Source organism: Callorhinchus milii, unplaced genomic scaffold (genome assembly GCF_018977255.1).
Source record: "Callorhinchus milii isolate IMCB2004 unplaced genomic scaffold, IMCB_Cmil_1.0 Scaffold5, whole genome shotgun sequence".
Classification (NCBI taxonomy): Eukaryota; Metazoa; Chordata; class Chondrichthyes; order Chimaeriformes; family Callorhinchidae; genus Callorhinchus; species Callorhinchus milii.
Window position 1 is genome coordinate 34563542 of NW_024704746.1, and position 22155 is coordinate 34585696.

Below are 22155 nucleotides of genomic sequence, written 5' to 3' on the forward strand. Positions count from 1 at the left end.
AGGGACCGATTCCCCAGTGTTTGTTTTTCCTCTGTCTCTTTTTTATCCCTCTGATCCTCACTGATATTTCACTTCCTTCCATTGCCTCCAGCTCTATTGCCCATTTCCTCTGCCTCCTATTAACAGGCTTTCTAAAGCCTGCTAATGACTGAGTTTCCTGATGGAATCAATGTTAACAATTTTCTTTGTGCTTTCTTGCTCTCCTCTATCTTATTCAAGGGCTCTTCCAGCTTTTCAGTTCTGATGAAGAGCTACACATCATGTCTATTTATATTCTTTTTCGGATGCTGAAGGCCCTGTTTGAATTCCCAGCTTTTCTGTTTAATATGTTTTAGATTTTAAGCATTTGTGGCTATTTTAATTCAATGTACAGCACCTAAAATGAAATACTCCCAAACTCCCAGTTCATAAATATGTGATTGTGAGATTCCCAGAACAACTAATCTCAAATCAGCAAAAAAATATTTTGCTTGCTGATGTTTTTTACAGATTTTCTGGTTGTACAGAAATCTCTCTGAGAATATTGCAATCTGCTATTCGTAAACTGGAAGGTAGAATTAACATTAAGAAATTATCAATGTAGTCATCCCTCGAATAAAATATGAAACCGAGGTCCCATTGGTCTGTAGCAGGGAGGGCATTAAAAATTCCCAGTGTAGCTTTCATAGAATTCTCTCTTCTGAGTCAGAAGATTGTGGGTTCGAAAAACAAGCCAGGATTTTGAACTCACAGTCGAGGCTGACAGTCTAAAGCAATGCCAGCGGAGCTCTGCATTTTTGGAGGTGACGTTCTTCAGATGAGACATTGAACTGAGCTCCCGGACGTCTCTCTCTCTCTCTCTGTGTCAGATGAAAATTAAAGATTGATTTGAAAATAGAAGTTTCTCCCAGTGTTCTGGACAATAAACGTCCAGGTAAATTGAGCATTCACTTCCTGGCTATTTTGGGACATTGCTGTGCACAGATTGGCTGCTGCCTTTGCCAAAAATACATACCAGTTACACTTCATAGTAGTTATTATAAGGCATTTTGAAACATTTTGATAATATACTTGATGTGTGAAATGCAAAGGGTAATACATCTGGTTTGTCCATGTTGCAATTTAGATCTCACAGTCTCCCTCCAGGTTCACGTTTCTACTTAGAACCATAGAAACTTATAAATTGATAGCACAGACGGAGGTAATTTGGTCCATCAAACAAGGATATTGCTTCAATTCCATCAGCCCTCATACCCATACCCCTTCAAGCCCCTCTCTTCATATGCTAAGTCCTTCCTATGGGAAACTGGACTTTTGAAAGTGCTCTTAAGAACAATGATAAGACTGGTCAAATTGATAATAATACCCTCCTTTTTGAAACAACTCAAAGCATCTTGCACAGTTTGTTTGACATGTAGTAACTGTACTTTGTGGCAAATGTAGCAGCTAATCTGCACGAGTAGGAACCCACAAACAGCAATGAGAGGATTGACCTTATTTTACGGATGAATTTAGAAGGGAAAGCACTAATCCCCAGTACATTGGGAGAACTCGCTCCTCTTCTAACTGGTGTTGGGTAATCTTCCATGTCTAAAACAAAGCGACAATGAAAGCATATTTTAAGAATGTAATCCAATGGAAAGGGGTTACTGTTCTTCTTATACTAACTTGCCCTTCAACGATGGCAGATTCCATCTATTCTGCATTTTATGTTTCCAATTCAGAAATTAGAAATGTATTCTTTTTTACAGCAGCATATTAGATATCATAAGTCTTGTACATGACAATACTCTTCTTGTCTGTACACTGAACTTGCTTTTTAATAAAATTCCTATTTTATGTAATGCTGTTTCATTTAGATTTAGGTGTGATGCAGTCAGTAAATGGACAGAGGTCCAGATATTCCAATGATTTAGTATTCCATAGGTAGACATCAGAAACTTAGCATCAACACATCGGAAAACATGAAGATAGCTGTGTGGAATTCTGCTTTTTTGTATTAGCATAAATTCACAAGTTTCTGGCACATTTAGAAATGAATTGCAACATAACTTCTTCCAAAAAGAATCATATTAGCAATTTTCACACAATCATAAGATTGGTTCAGACATTTTGGCCATTTCATTTCACCTGTCCAAAATGCTCACCATGCCATCCATCCATTTCAGCATCAATTTATCTCAAATTAGTCCAGCACCCTGGCCTCATGCGCCCTTCTTGGTAATTTTTCCTGTTATTAATTATCCTTTATCTAAAGAAATACTTTTTGGTGTCTATCCTGAAATTACCTTTAACAATCCCGAACCTATGCCCGCTTGTTCTACTGCCTATATATCAGATTAGAGTGGATAAACTTTAGATCTGGAAGCCACCAAAACATTTGATGTAATGAATCTCAAAGATTTAAGGGCCAGACATTTCTGTGTTTGCTAATGAGATTCGGATCTAAATTGTGGTGGTTTGCAATTGGAATCCTTAATATGGACTCTGAATACCTAAAATGGATTCTTTCTGGTATCTGAAGTACATTGTGCTGACTAGGAGACATTCTGTTATCATTTGCAACTTGAACACTTTATTAAAAAANTCTCTTATGAATTATTTCAATTTAGACCCGGATCATATATGTAAATGATGTGGAATATTCAGCTATAAACAATCCATGGGTAAGCATTTCAGGCTCTCAGAAACCAGAGTTAAAATTTGATGTTGCTTTTATATTGCAGCGGGAGGCTTGAGACAGCATACATTTAACACAAGTCCTATTCCTCACATCACAAGTAGGTATTCAGGAATAGTGTGATTTACATCTGTTCAATACAACACACAAGGGTGAATCATACTGGACTTGCTCCCCTGAAATTGCTCAGGGATCAATAGAATAAGTAACGCAGGCATGAAAGAGCAAATCAGAAGGTTAACTCTTTTATGACCCCACTGTGAAGTGGAAAGTATATTCCAGGCTTCTCATTCCACAACACTATACTGCTGGGAGCAAAGCAGATTTTCTCCCAGCAGTATAAGCACAACGTTGAACAAAAAGAAAGAGGGAGGAGGCTAATTTAGCTTGTTAAAGATCATTAAAAAAGGAACTCTTGCAGTAAAGTATTGTACAGCTGAGAAATCACATCAAAAGGGAGTATTTAACTCCAGGCCAGAGCTCAGCAGTTGCTGAGCTTAACTCAACAAATTTGAAAGTACCACCACAGTAATGTTAGAAGTGAATAATACAGACAGGTTTGTTGCATAGGGGGAAGGATGTAGTGGCCATATTGCTGAGCAATTTGCAATTAAGAGGAGAAGGCTGAATGCAAAGGGAACATATATCCTGTAGCTTGATGGTTAGAGCACTTGCCTCGCAAGCGAGAGGACCTGGGTTTGATTCCCGGGCAGGGTGAAATCTTAGGCAACTTTCCTTACTCCACATGCCTCTGATAACCTAGCAGTAACCTAGTCTGGTTGTTCGACAATTGGTGGTTTGCTTTCTGGGGGTAATAGTCTTTCAAAAAATAATTTGGTCACTCAATCCATGACTGTTTGTGGGACACTATTGTGCGCAATTGGCTGCTGCGTTTCGCCCACAAAATATACAGTCAATTAACTTTACAGTATATTGTGTGAAGCGCTTTGAGACGTCCCAAAGATGTAAAAGGGACTATATCAAATCAAGGATTAATAATTATTACTATTAGCATCCATATTTAATGATGTTTGCTTTAGCCCTTTTGCATTTTGAATTTCTCTATTGTCTGAATGGCTCACAACTGCTTCCATAATTGATTGAACAGTACTGGTGGGTCACTGCGCAGCCAACTGTGGGCAAAAAGAGATAAGCAGAATGCTTGCTGTCCATTTCTGTGACAGATTGCTGCTGACAGAAATACCAACCTGCTGACCTGTGGCACTCCACATCCGCTATTGATGTGTCCATCTCCTCAAGGTGCCCACTGGTCTGTGTGATCTGAGAAGGATAGGTATTTCTGAAATTTGAGCCTGTCCGTCATGGTTATCTATAATTCTTCTTTAAGAGAGTTACATCAGTGGTAAATGCCTCATGGGCATTTAACCCCACTGCCATCATACATGTAGTGAAAGTCTTCATGATAGATGCTTCTGCTATGTTTGGATTTAACTTTTAAGTTTTTTTTCTTCACTCCAGAGGCTGTTAGTAGTACCTCATCCTCAACGACACATTAGAGTTTAGAGAACCTGTACTCCATTCAGTCGTCTTGTGGGAGGTGGCTTTGCATTGAATGGTCTACACTACCAAACTACCTTTTAATATCCTCCCAATAGAGGTAAACACCCCCACAACATGGCTTTATTCCACTACCTGCATCTGATCAAACGCAGACATTCTCAGATGTGCAATCAATCCAACACAGTTTGGGCACGCAGCCTGTTGGATTTCTGCCTTGCACTAACTGGCTCCTCTCCATTGTTTAATTCCTCAATCTGGATTTCCTCAGCAATAAATATCTCGCACAGGGTTCATCTCTTCTCTGCTCGTCTTAGGTACACACATATCCATTCTGTTCTGCATTGAGCTACTATATTGGTCTGACACAAGTTAAGGCTTGGGATTGCTTGCACCGTGGTACGTGGTTTCTGCGGTATGTACGGATACATTCTTGTGCGATATTAAGGGTGATTTCAAAATAAGATTTCTTAATAAGTACATCAAGTCACAATTCTTTCTGTAATGGGAAACACACAATGCAGACATATGGGAACTCTACTGCAGCACAATCTACATTCAAAGCAAAGTTCCCACTGGTCTATAAATTAATAATATAATAATAATAATCCTTGCATTTGATATAACGCTTTTCACGTCGGGTGGACGTCCCAAAGCGCTTCGAATTGCACTTCAGATTACCCTGATTCCTACTGTAATAATCTGTATCCACCACTCTAGTGTTCTTTCACTCCTTCCTAGGTTTCTCTGCCAAATAAACTATGGCATCCTCTCATAAAATCATTGGTTTAGCTGTGGAAGGTGCATGCCTATGTTCCCTCATGTTTTGCACCAATTTTAATCTCTGGACATTTTATCTCTGAACAAAATGCAAAATACTGCAGATGCTGAAATCTGAAACAAAAACAGAAGTCGCTGGGAACACTCAGCAGGTCAGGCAGCATCTATGGAGAAAGGAAAGTGAGTCAACGTTTCGGGTCCACGACCCTTCGTCATTTTATCTTTGGACATTGAGATGTAGACATGGCGTCTCATGAGATGTTCATTGGACAGAAATGTGTATAATCCTGCCATCTTCACATTTTTTGCCTAATATCTCACCAGCATCATTTAAAAAAGTTGAGCGAGCATTCAAACAATTTTCTTAACAAACAGTTTTGCACATCCCACGTCCTCTTCAAGCTACCATCGGTGGCCGGGCTTTCCGTTCCTAATCTCTGGAATTCCTTCCCATTACCACTCCATCTCATCTCCGTTCTGTCTTGAAAAAGCCCCACCTCAAATCCTACCTTTTCAAATACTCTGACTATTATCTCACAACTCTTCTCCCATTGCTCAGCTTCCAACCTCATTCTTGAAAGGGGCTGAGATGTTACCCTACATTAGAGGATGCTACATGAATGCAAGCTGTTGCTGTTAATATATTTCACTTAGGAACAAACAATTACTGCCTTTTAATGCTGGAAGATTAGCTGAAGTTTAGAACTTGATGATTGTGAGATTTTAGAATCTTTAAGGAAATGAGAAGAAAGAGAAAAAGACTGGTTAATTATTGTAAGACCCACAAGAACTATATCCGAGGAATACACGGTAGCAATTTAACAACCTCAGGATTGATAGAAAAAGGAACAAGACAGAATAAATGCTCCAAAGAGTTGTATGGGATGCTGTCAAAGTTCACTGCAAGTGCCTAAGAGGGAGTGGTCAGCAGGGATTTACAGGCAGTCGGGCATTCCTTCCGTGAGGCTTTTAACCACAGTGCTGGTTTGTAGAATAAATGGTTTTAGGTGGCTGGATAGAAAAGTGGATAAGCAACAGAAAGCAAGTGACAATAGATGTAAATCTGCTCTGTTTGGAGGCATGCCGTGAATAGTCAGATTCCACAGAGATCTGTTCTGGTCAGATATGGTTTGCAACATTGGTAAATTAATTATTATTAGCAGTATGTGAAACTATGTATATCAGTGTTAGTAATAGTGTTATGAAATTCATCTTTCTTGATTATATAATTGGCAGATAATAATAATCCTTCTGTTTGATATAACGCCTTACCACGTGTTCGAGTCTCAAAGTGCTTCACAGAATATACTGTAAAGTGAATTGAGTGTAAATTTTGTGGGCGAAACGTGGCAACCAATTACGCACAGCAGTGTCTCACAAACAGTTGTGGATTGAGTGACCAATTTATGGTGAAAATGACAGATAGATATTACAATGGTGAGTGACAGATAGATATTACAAGATCATTTCTGGCTGCAGAAATACACACATTCATTATTTTATTGTGGATTAACCTCTCACGAGCATAACGGTTGCCACCACGGCTTGCCATATTCATGGTTTCCTCATTAAGGAGAAATCACATGAAGCACCTTTAATATTCTGCACCAAAGGGTAACAGCTTGGAGAAAATCTACTCATCTATTAGGTCTAAGATTCTGCATCGCGGAGTTTATTAATTCTGCTGCTCTATACTTCTGGGAACATTGCTAAGCTGACGCTTTTGTAAAGCCATTTCTAAAAATGTAGAGCCTTTCTGGCACCACCACAGACTCAATGGAGCATTTTACAACTGAGCCTACCTTCAAGTGATGGTCTTGCAGCAGTAAGAGCATTTATTAGCCACAGAGTAGCTGCTAGTCAGCAACTCCAAACCGCTTTATGCCCATAAGGTATCACGCACATCTCAATGTGTCACCATCTCATGATATGCAGCAGAACGATTATGCCATTAAAGCCTCTATCACTGCACAGCTGACAGCACTGAAGTTCAATCATAGCCTGTTTGAGAGCAGTTCTTTTTTAAAAAAAAATTGAAATATTCTCTTATTCTCAGCTGTAAACTCAGCCACATGGAGATGCTTAGAGATATTATTCAATCAATTAATTCTACCAATTTACGTGGGATATAACTTGACATGCCAACACCAGGAAGTGGTGGATGGAGCCCTGTAAGATATTGGTTAGAGCACTTGTCTCGTAAGTAAGAGGACGTGTGTTTGATTATCGGACAGGGCAAAACCTCATGTTCTGTGAAAAGACGAGACAAACTGTCCCACACAACAAACCCTCTGTGTGCAAATTGGTTGCCAATTACAAAATACATAGTCGCTACACACTTTCATGCTCTTAAGTTCTTTGAGACACCCCCTCAACATGAAATTAGCTAAAATGCAAGGATTATTATTTATTCTTCTGATTTTTATTGGGTAATTCACAAGAGACAATCACAGGCTGTGGGTCACAACAATTTTAGTGCAGAAATAATACCTCCAGATTTGGTGGGAATGTGCTGAATATTTTAGTTTAGTTTTTAGAGCTGCAATAATTAGTGCTTGTAAGAATCTTGTTCCGTTTAAAAAGGAGGAATCTTGAGCAACAAGCGGCACTACCTCGACTGTGGAAATATGCACAATTCAGCTTCCAACTCACATAAATATGATAAAATATTTAATTGCTCAGAAAAATGCTACTTAACTGCAGATCATGTACATTCTGTAGTAGTTAACATGTGGTATAATGATAAAAGTCCAAAAGAGCAATTATTTCATGTCCTGGAGCCAGGAATTGCATGTTTCAAGAATACTTCCTACATTTTTATACCAACACATTTTGAAATAAGCTCCAACCATATATAATATATTAACATGATTTTAGAGGTGACATAAAACATTTATAAACAAAAATAATTCTCGCGTTACGACTTGGCTATGGTGTGCTAATCGACTGGATTTTGTAAGGATTAAGTGCTAAGTGCCAATTTAAGTTAGGAATTGTAGGTATTGTTACTGCTGGCAATTAGGTAGCTTTGTTGCACATATAAATATATCACATATCACATACTCTGTTCTTGCTGCTTGACATAAGAAAGGTAAAATTGCAGGCCGCCCAGTTCTAACAAATAATAAAATATTAACAGTGTGTACAACAACAACTTGCACTTATATAGTGCCCTCCATGCAGGGTAGCATCTCAGAGTGCTTAACAGTGGCAGAGCCTGACTCTGAGCTGGTGCGAAGGGGGAGGTCGCTGTAAGCATGGTTGAAGAGGAAAGTTTTCAGGCAAGACTTGAAAGAGGGGAGAGAGGGGGTAAGGTGGAGGGATTGAGGGAGAGTGTTCCAGAATGGCTTGGAGGACTGGGAAGAATCAAAGCAAATGCATGCTTGAAAGTAATCCTTATCGGAAGACAATAATAAATACGTAAAGATCCATGGGGACAGAGTAGGATTTATCACCACTGGGCTGTGTCATGGAGTGGTGTGATGTGAGCTATCAATCCATCATGCTAAGCAGAGGCTGGGAACAAGCAAGAGAGAAACAAGCGAGAGAAACTTAAAGGCAGAGCCTTCATTAAGCTGTTCTTGTTATTGCTTAAAGTGGATCTGTGTAGCGTTAAGAGCCATGGGAATAAGCCACCCTTCTCCTATTTGTGTTGCAGTTGATACGTGTCAGAGTAACCCCAAACGAAAAATAATTAGGGCGTAAATTAGCCAATGGAGGGGTTCATAGATTCACAGGAAAATCAAGCTAATTGTGTACACTGATATGTGTTAACAAAAAAAATCAGATGTGGATCAGTAATTCTGCCACCAGTGGGCAAATATATTGCCATTATTTGGTGACAGGTGGGTAAACTAAGAGTCTAGGCTGACACTCCGAAAATGGGCAATATGTGAGGTATACTACATTGCTGAGTTTCGCTCCTTTGGGTGAGACGTTAAATCACAGTTTCTTCATACATTATGAATAGCAAACTACTAGATTGAATTATGGAAATCATTTTTAAATATACTATATATTGAATGTTTTTAACTGCTTAGCTACAAGTTTCAGGAGTTGCTTATTGGGTCTTGCCCCATGTCAGGACTTGGGTCTCATGTAGTCTCAATCTAAGCTGAAAAAACAACTTGCACTTATATAGGGCCCTCCATGCAGGGTAGCATCTCAAAGCACTTAACAGTGGCGGAGCCTGACTCCGAGCTGGGGCGGGGGAGGTGGCTGTAAGCACGGTCGATGAGGAAGATTTCAGGCGGAACTTGAAAAAGGGGAGAGAGGGGGCAAGGCGGAGGAATTGAGGGAGTGTGTTCCAGAGTTTCAGGGCGTAGTGGCTGAAAGCGTGACCTCTGATGGTGGAGCAGAGGGTGCAAGGGGCAAGCAGGAGCCCCTTGCCGGTTGAGTGGAGGCACCGGGTGGTGGATTGGGGAGTAGGAGGTTGGAGAGGTAGGGAGGTGCCAGAGAGTGAAACGATTTGAACACTAGTTTGAGGATCTTGCAGCTGATCTGTTTGATAATGGGGAGCCAGTGGAGTCTGGCCAGAACTGGTGAGATATGGGTACGGAGTTTGGTCCAGGTTAGTATGTGGGCAGCAAAGTTCTGAATGAGCTGCATCTTTTGAATAGTGGTGTTGAGGAGAACGGCGAGGAGTGCATTTGAGTAATCCAGGTGGGAGGTGACAAACGCATGCGCGAGGGTTTCGGCTAGATTTGGGGTAAGGTACGGTCAGAGGCGGACAATGAGGTGGAGGTGGAAGAAGGCGGTTCTGGTCAGGGACTGGATAGGGGGAGGAAGGACAGCTGGGGGTTGAACTGGATGCCTAGATTGCGCACTGGTTCGGTGAGTCTGAGGAAGAGCCAAGGAAGGTTGAGGAGTTCAGATCCTCAGGAGTGAAGACGTTGATGGGAGCCATGGAGTATGGCTTCTGTCTTGTCCACATTCAGCCGCAGGACGTTTGCCCTCACCCAGGTCCTGATGTCTGCCGGACAAGCTAATAGAACATCAGCGGACATGGAGTCAGTACTGGAGGAGGCAAAGTAGATTTGGGTGTCATCCGCATACATGTGGAAGTTTACTCCATGTCTGCAGATGACATCGCCCAGAGGGAGCATATAGATAAGGAAAAGAAGAGGACCAAGGATGGAGCTCTGGGGTACCCCACAGGTGACCGGGCGGGGGCAAGAGGCGAAACCATTTGCCGAGACGAAATGGAAGCAGTTGGATAAGTGGGACTCGAACCATGCAATTGTGGTCCCACCAAGGTGGATGAGGGAGGAGTCGCAGTGGAGGAGGGTGGCGTGGCAGAGGACGAGGAGGCAGAGGTGACTCTGCCTCTCTATCCTCAAACAGAGTTTGAGCTCAGACTACCGGTCGGTCACACAACAGCAGAGAAGACCTTGAATATGTGCACAATAGTATTCCAAGTAAACAGTGCACATGCAGAGAGATTACATTTGCAGCTCTTATATTGATTCAAAGGTACGCAGGTAAGCTGCTATAAAATTAAATAACAACTAACTGAAAAGAGTTACTGAAGGTGAAAACCTTCAGAGGTGCTTCATTCAATCTCATCCGTGTTTTAAAAATCAATGTTTGACAAGAGGAATTTAATTCTTAGGTAAGTGTAAAAGCGACTATGTACAAAAATAAAATAGATTTTGTTTTATATTTTTGGATAATGCTATAACTGCATGTCTATACTTATTAAAATATGCAAAGTCTAAATCTCATCATAGGGGATTATAAAGTATATATGTGATAATAGGGATCAAACGTTAATCGATCAAGGGATTCTGACATTGAACAACTGCATTAGGAATGACATACTGCTCTATTCAATTCTGGAAATCCTTCTTGCTCTTTTTTGAGCATACTATTTGATGTTTCTAACTGCTTAGGTACAGATTGCTGTTTCATGAGTTGCTTATTGGTGTCTCAAGCTGCTGGTGGGGGGGGGTGCTCACAAATTGTAGTTATTTCACTTTGCAGTATGTTCTGTGAAGCACTTTGAGACTTCTTGATGATGTGATAAGGCACTATATCAAATGCAAGGGTTATTATTATTAAAATAATATGAGTGAAAGAGCAATAATGGTGTTATTGTGTAACTGGAGTTACAATGAAAGCCATGTTGCATTACAACATGAAGTGTTGCCATACGACAAAACAGCAAACAACAACAAAATGACATTTGTAGAGTACCTTTCATGTCGGGAGGATGTCCCAAAACCCTGAACAGTCAGGGTTGGGGCATGGGGGAGGGATGGTGTAGGGGTAATATACATGTAATATAGACAATATAATCATGTATTTCTACGTTTTTAAGGAATCATTTGCTGAATGGAAGATTCTTTGTATTAACTAGAAGAACAACATGGTAACGCACAAAGAACTTCGTGCCCACACAATCTACTTCTGGAGTGCAGTTGCTGGGATTCATGAAAAGATTTTTCATGGCTAGAAATTCTATACTTCAGAACTTCATGCACATACAATGAATACTTCTTCTCCAAAGCTCAAATGTCTGGAAATCTAAAACAGGACAAGTGGTGTAATTTGCAATATTTCTTAAAGGGATTATATAATAAGTAATCTAAGTAATCTAAGTAATCTAAGATAAGCAAAGGGGATTTTATTTCTTTCTCTATATATCATGCCAATTCACAAATGTGCCATTCCAACAGAGTGTACTTGTGGAATGGTATTTCCATTAAATCTGACACATCAGCCAAGACTTTGGGATGGTGATGCTAATCTACCCTCTCGTGTAATTCACCTGTCACGTACCCAGTAAGATTTCCCTTTGCTTTGTCCAGCATAGAAAGACATTAACAACAACAAGATTACATTTGTATAGCGACTTTCACGGCGAGAGGACGTCCCAAGGCGCTGGACAGTGTACAGCATTTCAGACCCGAGCTAGGGTCACGGGGGGAGAAGTGAGGGGAGGGGAAGGGGGGTGGACGATGGCATGGTCGAAGAGGAGGGTCTTGAGGCGGGAATTGAAGGAGGCTAAGGAGGGGGCGAGGTGGAGTGATTGGGGGATGGAATTCCAGAGGTTGGGGGCAGAGTGGCTGAAGGCTCTCCCGCCAATGGTGGGGTGGGTGGGTAGGGGGACGTGGAGCAGGCTGGAGCCGGCTGAGCGGAGGGAGCGGGCGTGTTGGTAGGGAGTTAGGAGGTCGCAGGGTTAGGGTGGGGCGAGGCCATGGAGGGCTTTGTAGGTGAGGACAAGAATCTTGAACTGGATCCTCTGAAGGATTGGGAGCCAATGGAGTCGGGTGAGAATGGGGGAAATGGAGTCACGGAGTTTGGTGCGGGAGAGGACACGGGCTTCAGAGTTCTGGATTATCTGCAGCCTGTGAAGGGAGGAGTTGGGAAGGCCGACAAGCAGGGGGTTTGAATAGTTGAGCCTGGAGATGATGAAGGAATGAACAAGAGTTTCAGTGGCCTGAGGGATGAGATAGTGGCGGAGTCGGGTGATGTTACGGAGGTGAGGGAAGGCAGAGCGGGTCATGGCTTGAATGTGGGGGAGAAAAGATAGTTGAGAGTCGAACAAGACACCCAGGTTCCTGACTGGCTGGTGAGTTGAAGTGTGCAACCATAGAGGTTGATGCTGCCAGAGCCTGAGGTGCAGAGGCGCTGGCGCGAGCCAATCAGGTGGATCTCAGTCTTGTTCACATTCAACTCTAGGAAATTTGCCCTCATCCAGGACTTGATGTCCGACAGGCAGTCTATCAGGACAGCAGTGGTCCTGGAGTTGAGGGTGGAGGCAGAAAGCTAGAGTTGGGTGTCATCCACATACATATGGAAGTTGACCCCGTGTCTGCGGTGATGTCATTAAGGGGGAGCATACAGATATTAAAGAGGACCAAGGACAGAGCCCTGGGGGACACCAGACGTGACAGTGCGGGGGCTGGAAGAGAAATCGTTAAAGGCAACAAAGTGGAGACGGTGAGAGAGATAGGAATCGAACAAGGCAAGGGCAGGTCCGCGAAGATTAAGTAAGGAGAGACGGTGTATGAGGATGGATTGGAAGACAATGTCAAAGGCGGCAGAGAGGTCGAGGCAGAGAGAGCCCTGATCACAGATGTTCAGAATATCATTAATGACTTTGACCAGGGCCGTTTCCGTGCTGTGGGCAGCTCGGAAGCTGGATTGGAGGGGTTCAAAGAGGGAATGGCGAGAAAGAAAGGAGAGGAGCTGGGACGCAACGACTCGTTCTAGGACCTTGGAGAGGAATGGGAGGTTAGAGATGGGGCGGCAGCTGGAGAGAAGGGAATTTTTTTCAAGATGGGGGTGATAACGGCTGTTTTTAGGGGGGTGGGAACTGAACCGGTGGACAAGGAGAGGTTGATGATGTCGGACAGGAGAGAGGTCAGAAGGTGGAGCTGGGAGATGGGATCGAGAGAGGTGGGTTTGAGTTTGCGGACAGTCGTGGTGAGGGAGGAGGGAGAGATGGGGTCAAAGGAGTATGGGGGTGGGGTGGATGGGGGGTGGGTCATGAGAGAGAGATGATGTGGGGAGGGCTGTGGATGGGGCAGATGTGACTGAACATATCCCCTTGATTTTGGATTTGAGTAAGTCCAGCATGTCCTCACAGTTGGAGTTTGAGGAGAGGATGGGCGAGGCATGGGAACGTGGACGGAGGAGACGGTTTGTGATGGAAACGAGAAACCTGGAGTTGTCCTTTGCCTCCAGGATAACCTTGGAGGAGAAGGAGGATTTGGCAGAGGCAAGAGCGCAGCGGTAGATCTTGGTTTGGTGAAGCCAGATCTGCCGATGGACCGTTAGTCTGGAATTGGTCCAGACTCGTTCAGCAGCTCGCATTTGTGGCTTGAGGGAACGGAGATGACTGGTGTACCAGGGGGATTTACGGGAATATGAGGCAGTTCGGGAGGTGAGGGGGGCAAGGGAATCCAGAATGCGGAATGTGGAGAAAAGAGAGTGAGGAGAGGAGATCGATTAGTGAGGGCCAGAGGTGTAGGAGTTCAGATGACTCCAGGGCAGTGGAGAGGGAGGAAATTTTTTTCCATGGATGGTATGTGATGGTAGAGGGTTGAGAAAGGGGAAGGGATACAGAGGGGCTGAGGGAGATGAAGTGGTGGTCCGAGATGGCTTTATCGATGATGGTGATGTCCGAGACAGTGAGGCCCCGCTGATCACCAGGTCAAGCGGGTGGCCACGGTCGTGGGTGGGGGAGTGGATGAGGAGGGAAAGGTTAAGGAAAGGGAGGAAGGAGGAGAAGTTGGCAGAGACAGAACAGGAGGGGGTGAAGTGGAGATTGAAGTCGCCTAAGATTAGGAGGCGTTCAGAGCAGAGGGAGAGGGAAGATAGGAGGATGGAGATGTCCGAGAGGAAGATGGGGGAAGGCTTAGGGGGACGGTAAACAAGGAGGAGTTTGAGGGAAAGTCTGGAGAGGTGGTAGAGGGTAAGGTGTTCAAAGGAGGGGAAGTTTCCGGAGAAGTAAGGGGAAAGGCCGAGGGGGGACCGGGAGATGAGAGCCACACCACCGCCACGGCGATTAGACCGTGGAGTTTGGTGAAAGATGTAACCTGGAGGTGTGGCCTCAACTAGTGGGAAGGTGTCACCTGGGGTGACCCAGGTTTCGGTGAGGGCGAGGATGTCGATATTTTAGTCGAAGGTGAGGTCATGGATTATGTGGGACTTGTTGGTTAGTGAGCGGACGTTCTGTAGACCGATGTGGAGGGACAATTAGTGGTGGGAGTGTGGTTAAATGAGGTTTCCGTTGTAATTTGATGACATTTTAGTTTAAATGGACACTGTAATCCTTAAGCATTGAGAGCTTAGCAAGAGGTTTCATATCAAAGTCTATTCTATTGATTATTGGCTAAAAGTATTGTTCAGATGATTTTTTAAAAAATTACTGTCTTAATATAATTAAATTAAAACATTTTTTTCATGTTGTGACAAAGCTGTAGTATTATTGTGAAATCTAACGAGAGCTTCGACAATAGGGAGGTGACTGTAAAGTTTAAAAGGCTAATGAGGGGACTCAATGATGTCCCTTAATTATGTGAATGATGCTCAAATCATTTATGAATGTCAACAGAACTCAGACATTGAAATACGACCTTAAATTCACTGGTAGCTTTTTTTATTATTACTGTACATCTTGAATACTGAATAGGTTATTCTGGGGGAAACAAGATATCAGCTACCTACTTGCATTACCATGCTGCACTGTGCACACTGATGCCAAGCTACATGGTAAAGGTGATCTGACAGAGCTCAGGGGTGTACATACAAGGCTTGTGGATTGAATCCATGCGTACAAGACTGTCTTTTTTGGCACAGGTTCCGAAAAATAATTAAGTCCATTTGAAAAAGAATTTTTAAAGGATGGCAAAATTAGAATAACCTAGAATTGTATGGAAAACTTCTCAGAGGACCAGAAGCTGCTGAGGACAGAAGCATTGAGCTGCCAGTAATGGATGATAATGTGATGGTAGAGAATGCTTAGTACTTTGCACTTTGCCACAGGATAGAGCTGATGGCTTCCTGCCCCAAATTTCCCACAGGAAAGTTGCTGACCTTGGCAATGCCTTCAAGTGGAAGAGCTAATGACAAAAGCCAAGAACTACCCTGAAGGAAAAGAGGAAGAAAGTAGCAGGCAAGTCATCCTAGACCAGCCTCATTCAGCTCTGAATATGAGCTTGAACAGAAGATCAGAACTTCACTGAACAATATAATCATTGGAAGCATTCCGGCCATTGACTCTGTACCAGTTATGAATTATATGTCATCCAGTGAAAACATAAATCGAGTGGATTGTGATAAAGTGCCTGTCGTCAGAAGTCCAGCACTGTTGCACTTCAGCAATGGTTTGCCAGGAGTAATAACTCATAACTCAGAAAGCCCTTTTCACATGAAATGAAAGCTTTGATCTGGTTATTCGGGATCCATCAAATATAAGATAACAGCAAACTACTTTTGGAGGTTAAGCCAACCTTAATATCATAGAACTAGACAATACAGGCCAGAAGATTCCAGGTTATTATCAATTTTCTTTCCCCTCAGTAATTGGTGTTAAAAGGTACTGTGGAGAAAGAACGGATACATTCTGAGGAAAGAGGAAAACTTTATAATTCCAAAAAACTTTTAAGGATCACACTCACAGAGTAATGTTGGAATTGTGTGGTTTTTCATTGTCTCTTATAATTATACCATATTTAAAATTTATATACTCAAGCCTATTTTTAATGAACCAAATTAGGGTTGGGAACGTAGCCTTAAAATCTGAGCGAAATACAGTAAAATATGTGGTCAGGAACCATTTCTTCACACAAAGGATGGGGTATTGGTATTAGAAAATCTCTTGAGATCTAATAAAAGGATGGAACAGGCTTGATGGGCTGAATAGCCTTCTCTGGGACCTGGTTTCCGATGTCCCTATGTTTCTTTTTAACCCTGAATCAACAGCATATAGATTTCAACCAGTCAAAGTCAAGGAATGTACAGCGTGGAAATAGGCCACGCTGCCCAATCAGTCTGTGTCGGTGTTTATACTCCGCATGAGTCCTGAACCATTCTTTACTATCTCCCACACTCTACTATTCCCCTCTCCCTCATGTGAAGGTTTAGCGCTCTGGGATGCTACCCTTCGTGAGGGGCGCTATATAAATACAAGTTGTTGTTGTCTAGCTTGAGGGACCGTCCTCCTGCTCGTCCCTCGCACCCTCCGCCCACCACCAGAGGTCACGCTTTCAGCCACTATGCCCCAAAACTCTGGAACACTCTCCCTCAATCCCTCCGCCTTGCCCCTTTTCTCCCTTCTTTCAAGTCCCGCCTGAAAACTTTCCTCTTCGACCGTGCTTACGGCCACCTCCCCCCTCCTTAGAGTCAGGCTCCACCACTGTTAAGGGCTCTGAAACGATACCCTGCATGTAGGGCACTAAACAAGTGCAAGTTGTTGTTGTAACTTTCTCATGAATGCATCTATGCTATCCGATTCAACCACAGCTGCGTGAAGTAGTTCCTCCTAAACTATCTTTTAGATCCTCTAGTTGCTATCTTATATTTGTGTCCCTGATTATGGTCTCCCAAATCAGTGGAAACAGCTTATTTATATTAAACTTGTCAACCCTTTCATAATTTTAAACACTTCTATTTGGATTTCTATTGCATAGCTCTTAGTTGAAAATGTGTTTGCTTTTAGCATCTTCCTGATAGAAGCTAAACACTGTAATAAAAAAAATGGAAAAAACTGCAATTGTGGTACTCTTTTAGTCAATAATAATTATGGAGTTAATTTATACTAAAAAGATTGAAAATTGTGGGTAAATGCCACCAATTTAGATATCTGGAGTCTAGGCATTGTTTGTTCAAATGGCTTACAGATTTTCCAAGGCTGTGTATTTAAATTGTGTTGTGTATTTAAACTGCTTTATGAGACTTGGAGAAAAACTGCAGTAATATCACATCAAATAATTATTTGTTATGAGAAAGAATTTTAATATAGATAATTTAAAGTACATAAGATGGAAAATGTCAAAATATGGATTCAGTGGAATTAATAGCCTTTAATGAAGGCAAAACGTTCCTTCAGATGACCACAAAGATCATAAGTATGAATCACAATAGTTTAATGTGCATCATCTGAAGCTCAAGATAGAATTACAGCCCTTAATAATATTTGATGTTTCCACATTCCATAATAATCTTTAATGTATTATGATCTCAATAAAAAGAAAATGGTGGTGACATTTAAAAGCAATGCCTAAATTACACTGATTCATACCTTTGGGCTACTGTTCTATTACTGGGAGAGGATTCAAAAGGAGAGAAAATTATTTTGCAGCTGGATGTAAGATGATATGGCTATCTGGACAATAGTGTCATTATTAACAGATTGCATTAACAACCGTATAAATAGGACATATTCCCCTGGTTTGCAGCCCAGTTGCTGTAGTATAAATTTAGCTCAGTTATTAGGGCTGGATTCGAACTGCGTGAAGAAAGTTCCCTTTCTATTAGGACTGTTTTTATTTGGCTGAGTAGCAGAAACTGCACTTAGCTTGCCCAGGTTACAACAACAACTTGGATTTATATAGCGCCCTCCACGCCGGACGGCGTTTCGGAGCGCTTTACAGTTTAGGATCCTGGGACCGAGCCGGGGGAGGGGTGGGAAAGTGACCAAAGGCCCGGTCGAAAAGAAAGGTCTTTCTTATAATGCGTTACCATTAATGTGCCTCGTTGTTAAGTCCTGGTTACATAACTGGCACAACAGCTTTGTGACTTCAGCTGTCTCCTGCACTGGGAATAGCCATCTCATACTATAGAATGTTTTCCTGTATAACTTAATAAAGCAGACCACTGAGGAAATGGACAAACTCCTCGCAACTAGAATTACTGTCTGCTTTGGAAACAAAACTTTCTGCTTATGGTGACATCACAGAGTCATTATAAGGAAAGCACAATAGTGGCAGCCAAAGGTAACAGGCTGGTTCCACTGGCTGGGGAGTCCATAACCAGGGGACACAGATACAAGATAGTGAGGAGGGGATCTAAAGAGAAGTTAGGAGGTACTTTTTCATGCAGAGGGTAGTGAGCTTGTGGAACTCACTGCCTAAAGTGATGGTTGAATCAGATAGTGTAGATGCATTTAAGCATTTAAGAGGAAGCTGAGCCTTCACATGAGGAAGATGGGAATAGAAGCGAGTATGGAATGGGCGAAGATTAGTGCGGAGTAACAAGCACCGGATAGTTGAGAGAGGCCTGTTTCTGTGCTGTACATTCTTTGTAAAAGCTGAAACAACCTGCAATATCTTGCACAGTGGCCACTGTGGAATTCCTAATGACTTTTTAGGCCAAAATACTATGAATCTGAGGAAAATTAATGCATCTTAAACGTTTGACTATTGCCAACTAACTTCGCAGTTGTGTGCAATAAAATTAAATATGGATTTGATTTTGGTTCTCTGCGTTTACAGAAATAAATGATCACAAAGTAGCAATAGATTTCCTTTGCCAATCAGTTTAATTGTCAGGACAGAAGAGGGCAGAAAAAAGCCTTGAGCATTGCATGATGCCATCATGCTTGGCTTGTGCAGGTAGAGTGAAGCACTGACAGCCATACATAATTGAAAGAGGTAGCGAACCTCTGCACATACATAACAAAACCGCATTATGAATAGAACACATTGGCAGATCATAATGTACAAGAGGCTCATCTCCTCCTGTGCTCATCTACCTCAGTGCATTCTTTACCTACCACTGATCTTATTCTGCAAACACTTGCAATTATTTTGCACAGGAACGTTAACAACTCTTTCTCTACAGACTTTCATTGGGATGTCACAGCAGCCCACATCTGTAATGCTGGCACCACCCAGGAACAAAGACAGCAGTGGGATTTACACCACATGCCATCCTTAATAAGGAAGAAGTTAACAAAACTTCTAATAACTGCTTATTAAGCCCAAAAGCATTAAGTGAATAGTCAAGGTAACTAAATTTCAGCTTGTTAATGGTTCTACAGCAATGATCACGAAACCACAAATATGCATGTGCTTTACAACCAGATACAATAAATATATTTTGTAATACAGTACTTAGTTTATTTCTGTTCGGTAACTGTTTTTGATAAATGGAAATAGGGTAGAAAGATTTTTGGAACTGAACTTTATTTTTGAATAAACTGTTACACCATGATACGACTCTGTATGATATACAACATGATAAATGTACATGTTGTATATCATATAGACTATCACCACAAAAAGGCTCTATATGATATACAGGGATTACCTTGTGAGTGAGGGGAGTGACTTGTTAAATCTCAGCAGCATAATCAGCCATAATGGAGTAATAAAAGTGGCAGCAGAATAAAAATCTGAACATTCATTTTATGGTGCATACATTTTGCTTCGCACCAGTGAATCAAATAATTTTTTTTCTCAATCGTGGGGCTAGGAATCAATATTGACATAGGCAAACATGGCAGTAATAAAATTTCGCCCTCACTCCTCACAGAGCTCTCCCTGTAGCCACTGGTGACTTTAATGCGTGCTGGATTTTGTCCAAGAAGCCAAGAACTTTGGACAGAATCCATGTTTGTGTTCTTTTGGAAAGTGACTGCACAGCCTATACCCAAAGGTTTCCTGTGAAGTGCAGATTGAGCCACATTGGGTTCCATACAAAAAATTAAAATTTATGAAAATCATTTGCATTAGTGCTATTTGTTCTGCTAATTGTATTACATTTCCCTGGAGTACGGTCCATATTTTGAGCATCTTTGTGCACACATAAATGGATATCAAATGAATTTTAGAGTAGCGTTCAAATGGTGCAAATACATGGCATTACTGTCACTTTTATTCATCAGGATAAAAGCATTATTTTGTGCTGAAATGAAATTGGACAATTTACCATCTGGAGCGAACCCTTCAATGATGCAGAAACCTGAAGCTATAAATCTTAAAGCACAGATTGATGAAGTCCATAGTCGATCAGTTTTATTTAGCAAAGTTTTTTTTCTTTGCAATGCATTCCAAATCCTGCTGAACTCGGCACAATCTATGCTAAACATTAGCCTGAATGCACTATACGGCTGGCAATGCTGGTTGAAGGAACATTAAGGGATATAGGGAAATAGCTGGAAAACAGGATCTGAATAAAGGCACCTTAGAAAAACTGGCAGGAGTAGGTATAGACATGATACCCTGAATGGTCTCCTCATGTACTGATATTCTTTATCTCCTCGTTGCTAAGTTTTTGGCTTGACTTCTCTTGCTTCTGATAAATTCTATTTTATTTAGTGTTGATTGCTTGAATGAATGAAAGTAGAATGCTGTGATAAGAGTTACGTTATGACCCATGAAAAGTCCAAGATATGGCAAACATTGACAACCTCTCTTCTCTTTTTTTAAAGGATGGTTAAAGGGACATTGCTGCTTATTATATGTGTGATAACCCTTTGGGGAAAATTGATATCAGCTGCAAACCACCATAAAGGTATGAAATCTTTCTATTGATGACTCTGAACTTTTTCAGAACACTCTTCTTGTGCTTGTGGTTTTCAATAGCCTAATTATGACTCTGCATTCATAATAATGTCAGGCCAAAATAGATATCTTGCACAGCAGTAAGCAAAGTAAAAAGCTCAATTTATTTTAATAAGGCTGTAGTTTGTCAAAAATTAATGATCTGCATTAAAGCCCAATAAAAGTGCAACTGTTTTGACCTGAGTGAATCTATCTAAATCAAAATAATTTGCATTCCCATAATATCTGCTGTGAGCTGGGGTAGGGAAAGAGTAACTGAACCACGGGGCAGGACGGAGGGAACACAAAAATAAATAAATAAAACGTTTAAGATTTTGCTCTCTTAATCGAGGTTGATAATAAATGTTCTGCTATCAATTACTTTAATGATAACTACTTTAATGATAATATGTTTGCAACCTTTATTATTATGAATGATGAAACAGGAAGCTACAAAGCAATAAGAAACAAAAACAGAAGTCGCTGGGAACACTCAGCAGGTCAGGCAGCATCTATGGAGAAAGGAAAGTGAGTCAATGTTTCGGGTCCACAACCCTTCGTCAGAACTTCGTCAGAATGGTCGTGGACCCGAAACATTGATTCACTTTCCTTTCTCCATGGAAGCTGCCTGACCTGCTGAGTGTTCCCAGTGACTTCTGTTTTTGTTTCAGATTTCCAGCATCTTCAGTATTTTGCATTTTGTACAAAGGAATAAGTGAGGTACTATGAGGTACGTACTTAGCATATTCAATCAAATATATATGACACTTACCGTAACAAAAGCAGCTGAATGGTGGTCTTGCTGCCATCTTGCCACACACGACAAGAGAACATCTATAGATGAGCCTCTTCCATTTTTTGCAGTCATAAGATAATTACCTTAGCGATGAAAGATCATCCAATGTCAATGAGAAGAGGAAAGCAACTGGTTAGATGAACAAAACACTTTTTAAAGAGTTCATTGTGTTATTAGGGGTTCCATCTATTTTTTTTTTCGTCAGCCGGGTGTCTGACACATGTGGAAACTCGTCACCATGCTTAAGAGTATCCAACCCAAGCTGAGATTTCCACGCATCCCACCTACACGTGGAAATCCCAGAGATAGATTGTTGGATTGTTGAATGTGCACTCTCTTTGAAGGGATGCAGCCTGCTTACCTAATTCCGGAAAATATTAAGCGCAGGTTGGCAAGAGTCAAGGCTT

General features: G+C 41.6%; 1 protein-coding gene across 5 annotated transcripts in view; it reads left to right on the forward strand.

Annotated features, from left to right (window-relative positions):
* tafa2 (TAFA chemokine like family member 2) overlaps nt 1–22155 on the forward strand; it is an 84780-nt gene that overhangs the window by 20584 nt on the left and 42041 nt on the right. For all 5 annotated transcript variants that reach the window (XM_042335568.1, XM_007895256.2, XM_042335566.1 and 2 more), the window contains one exon: nt 20841–20923. In XM_042335568.1, coding sequence (XP_042191502.1) covers nt 20842–20923 — 82 coding nt within the window. In that variant the 5' untranslated portion in view covers nt 20841. The remainder of the gene's footprint in view (nt 1–20840; nt 20924–22155) is intronic.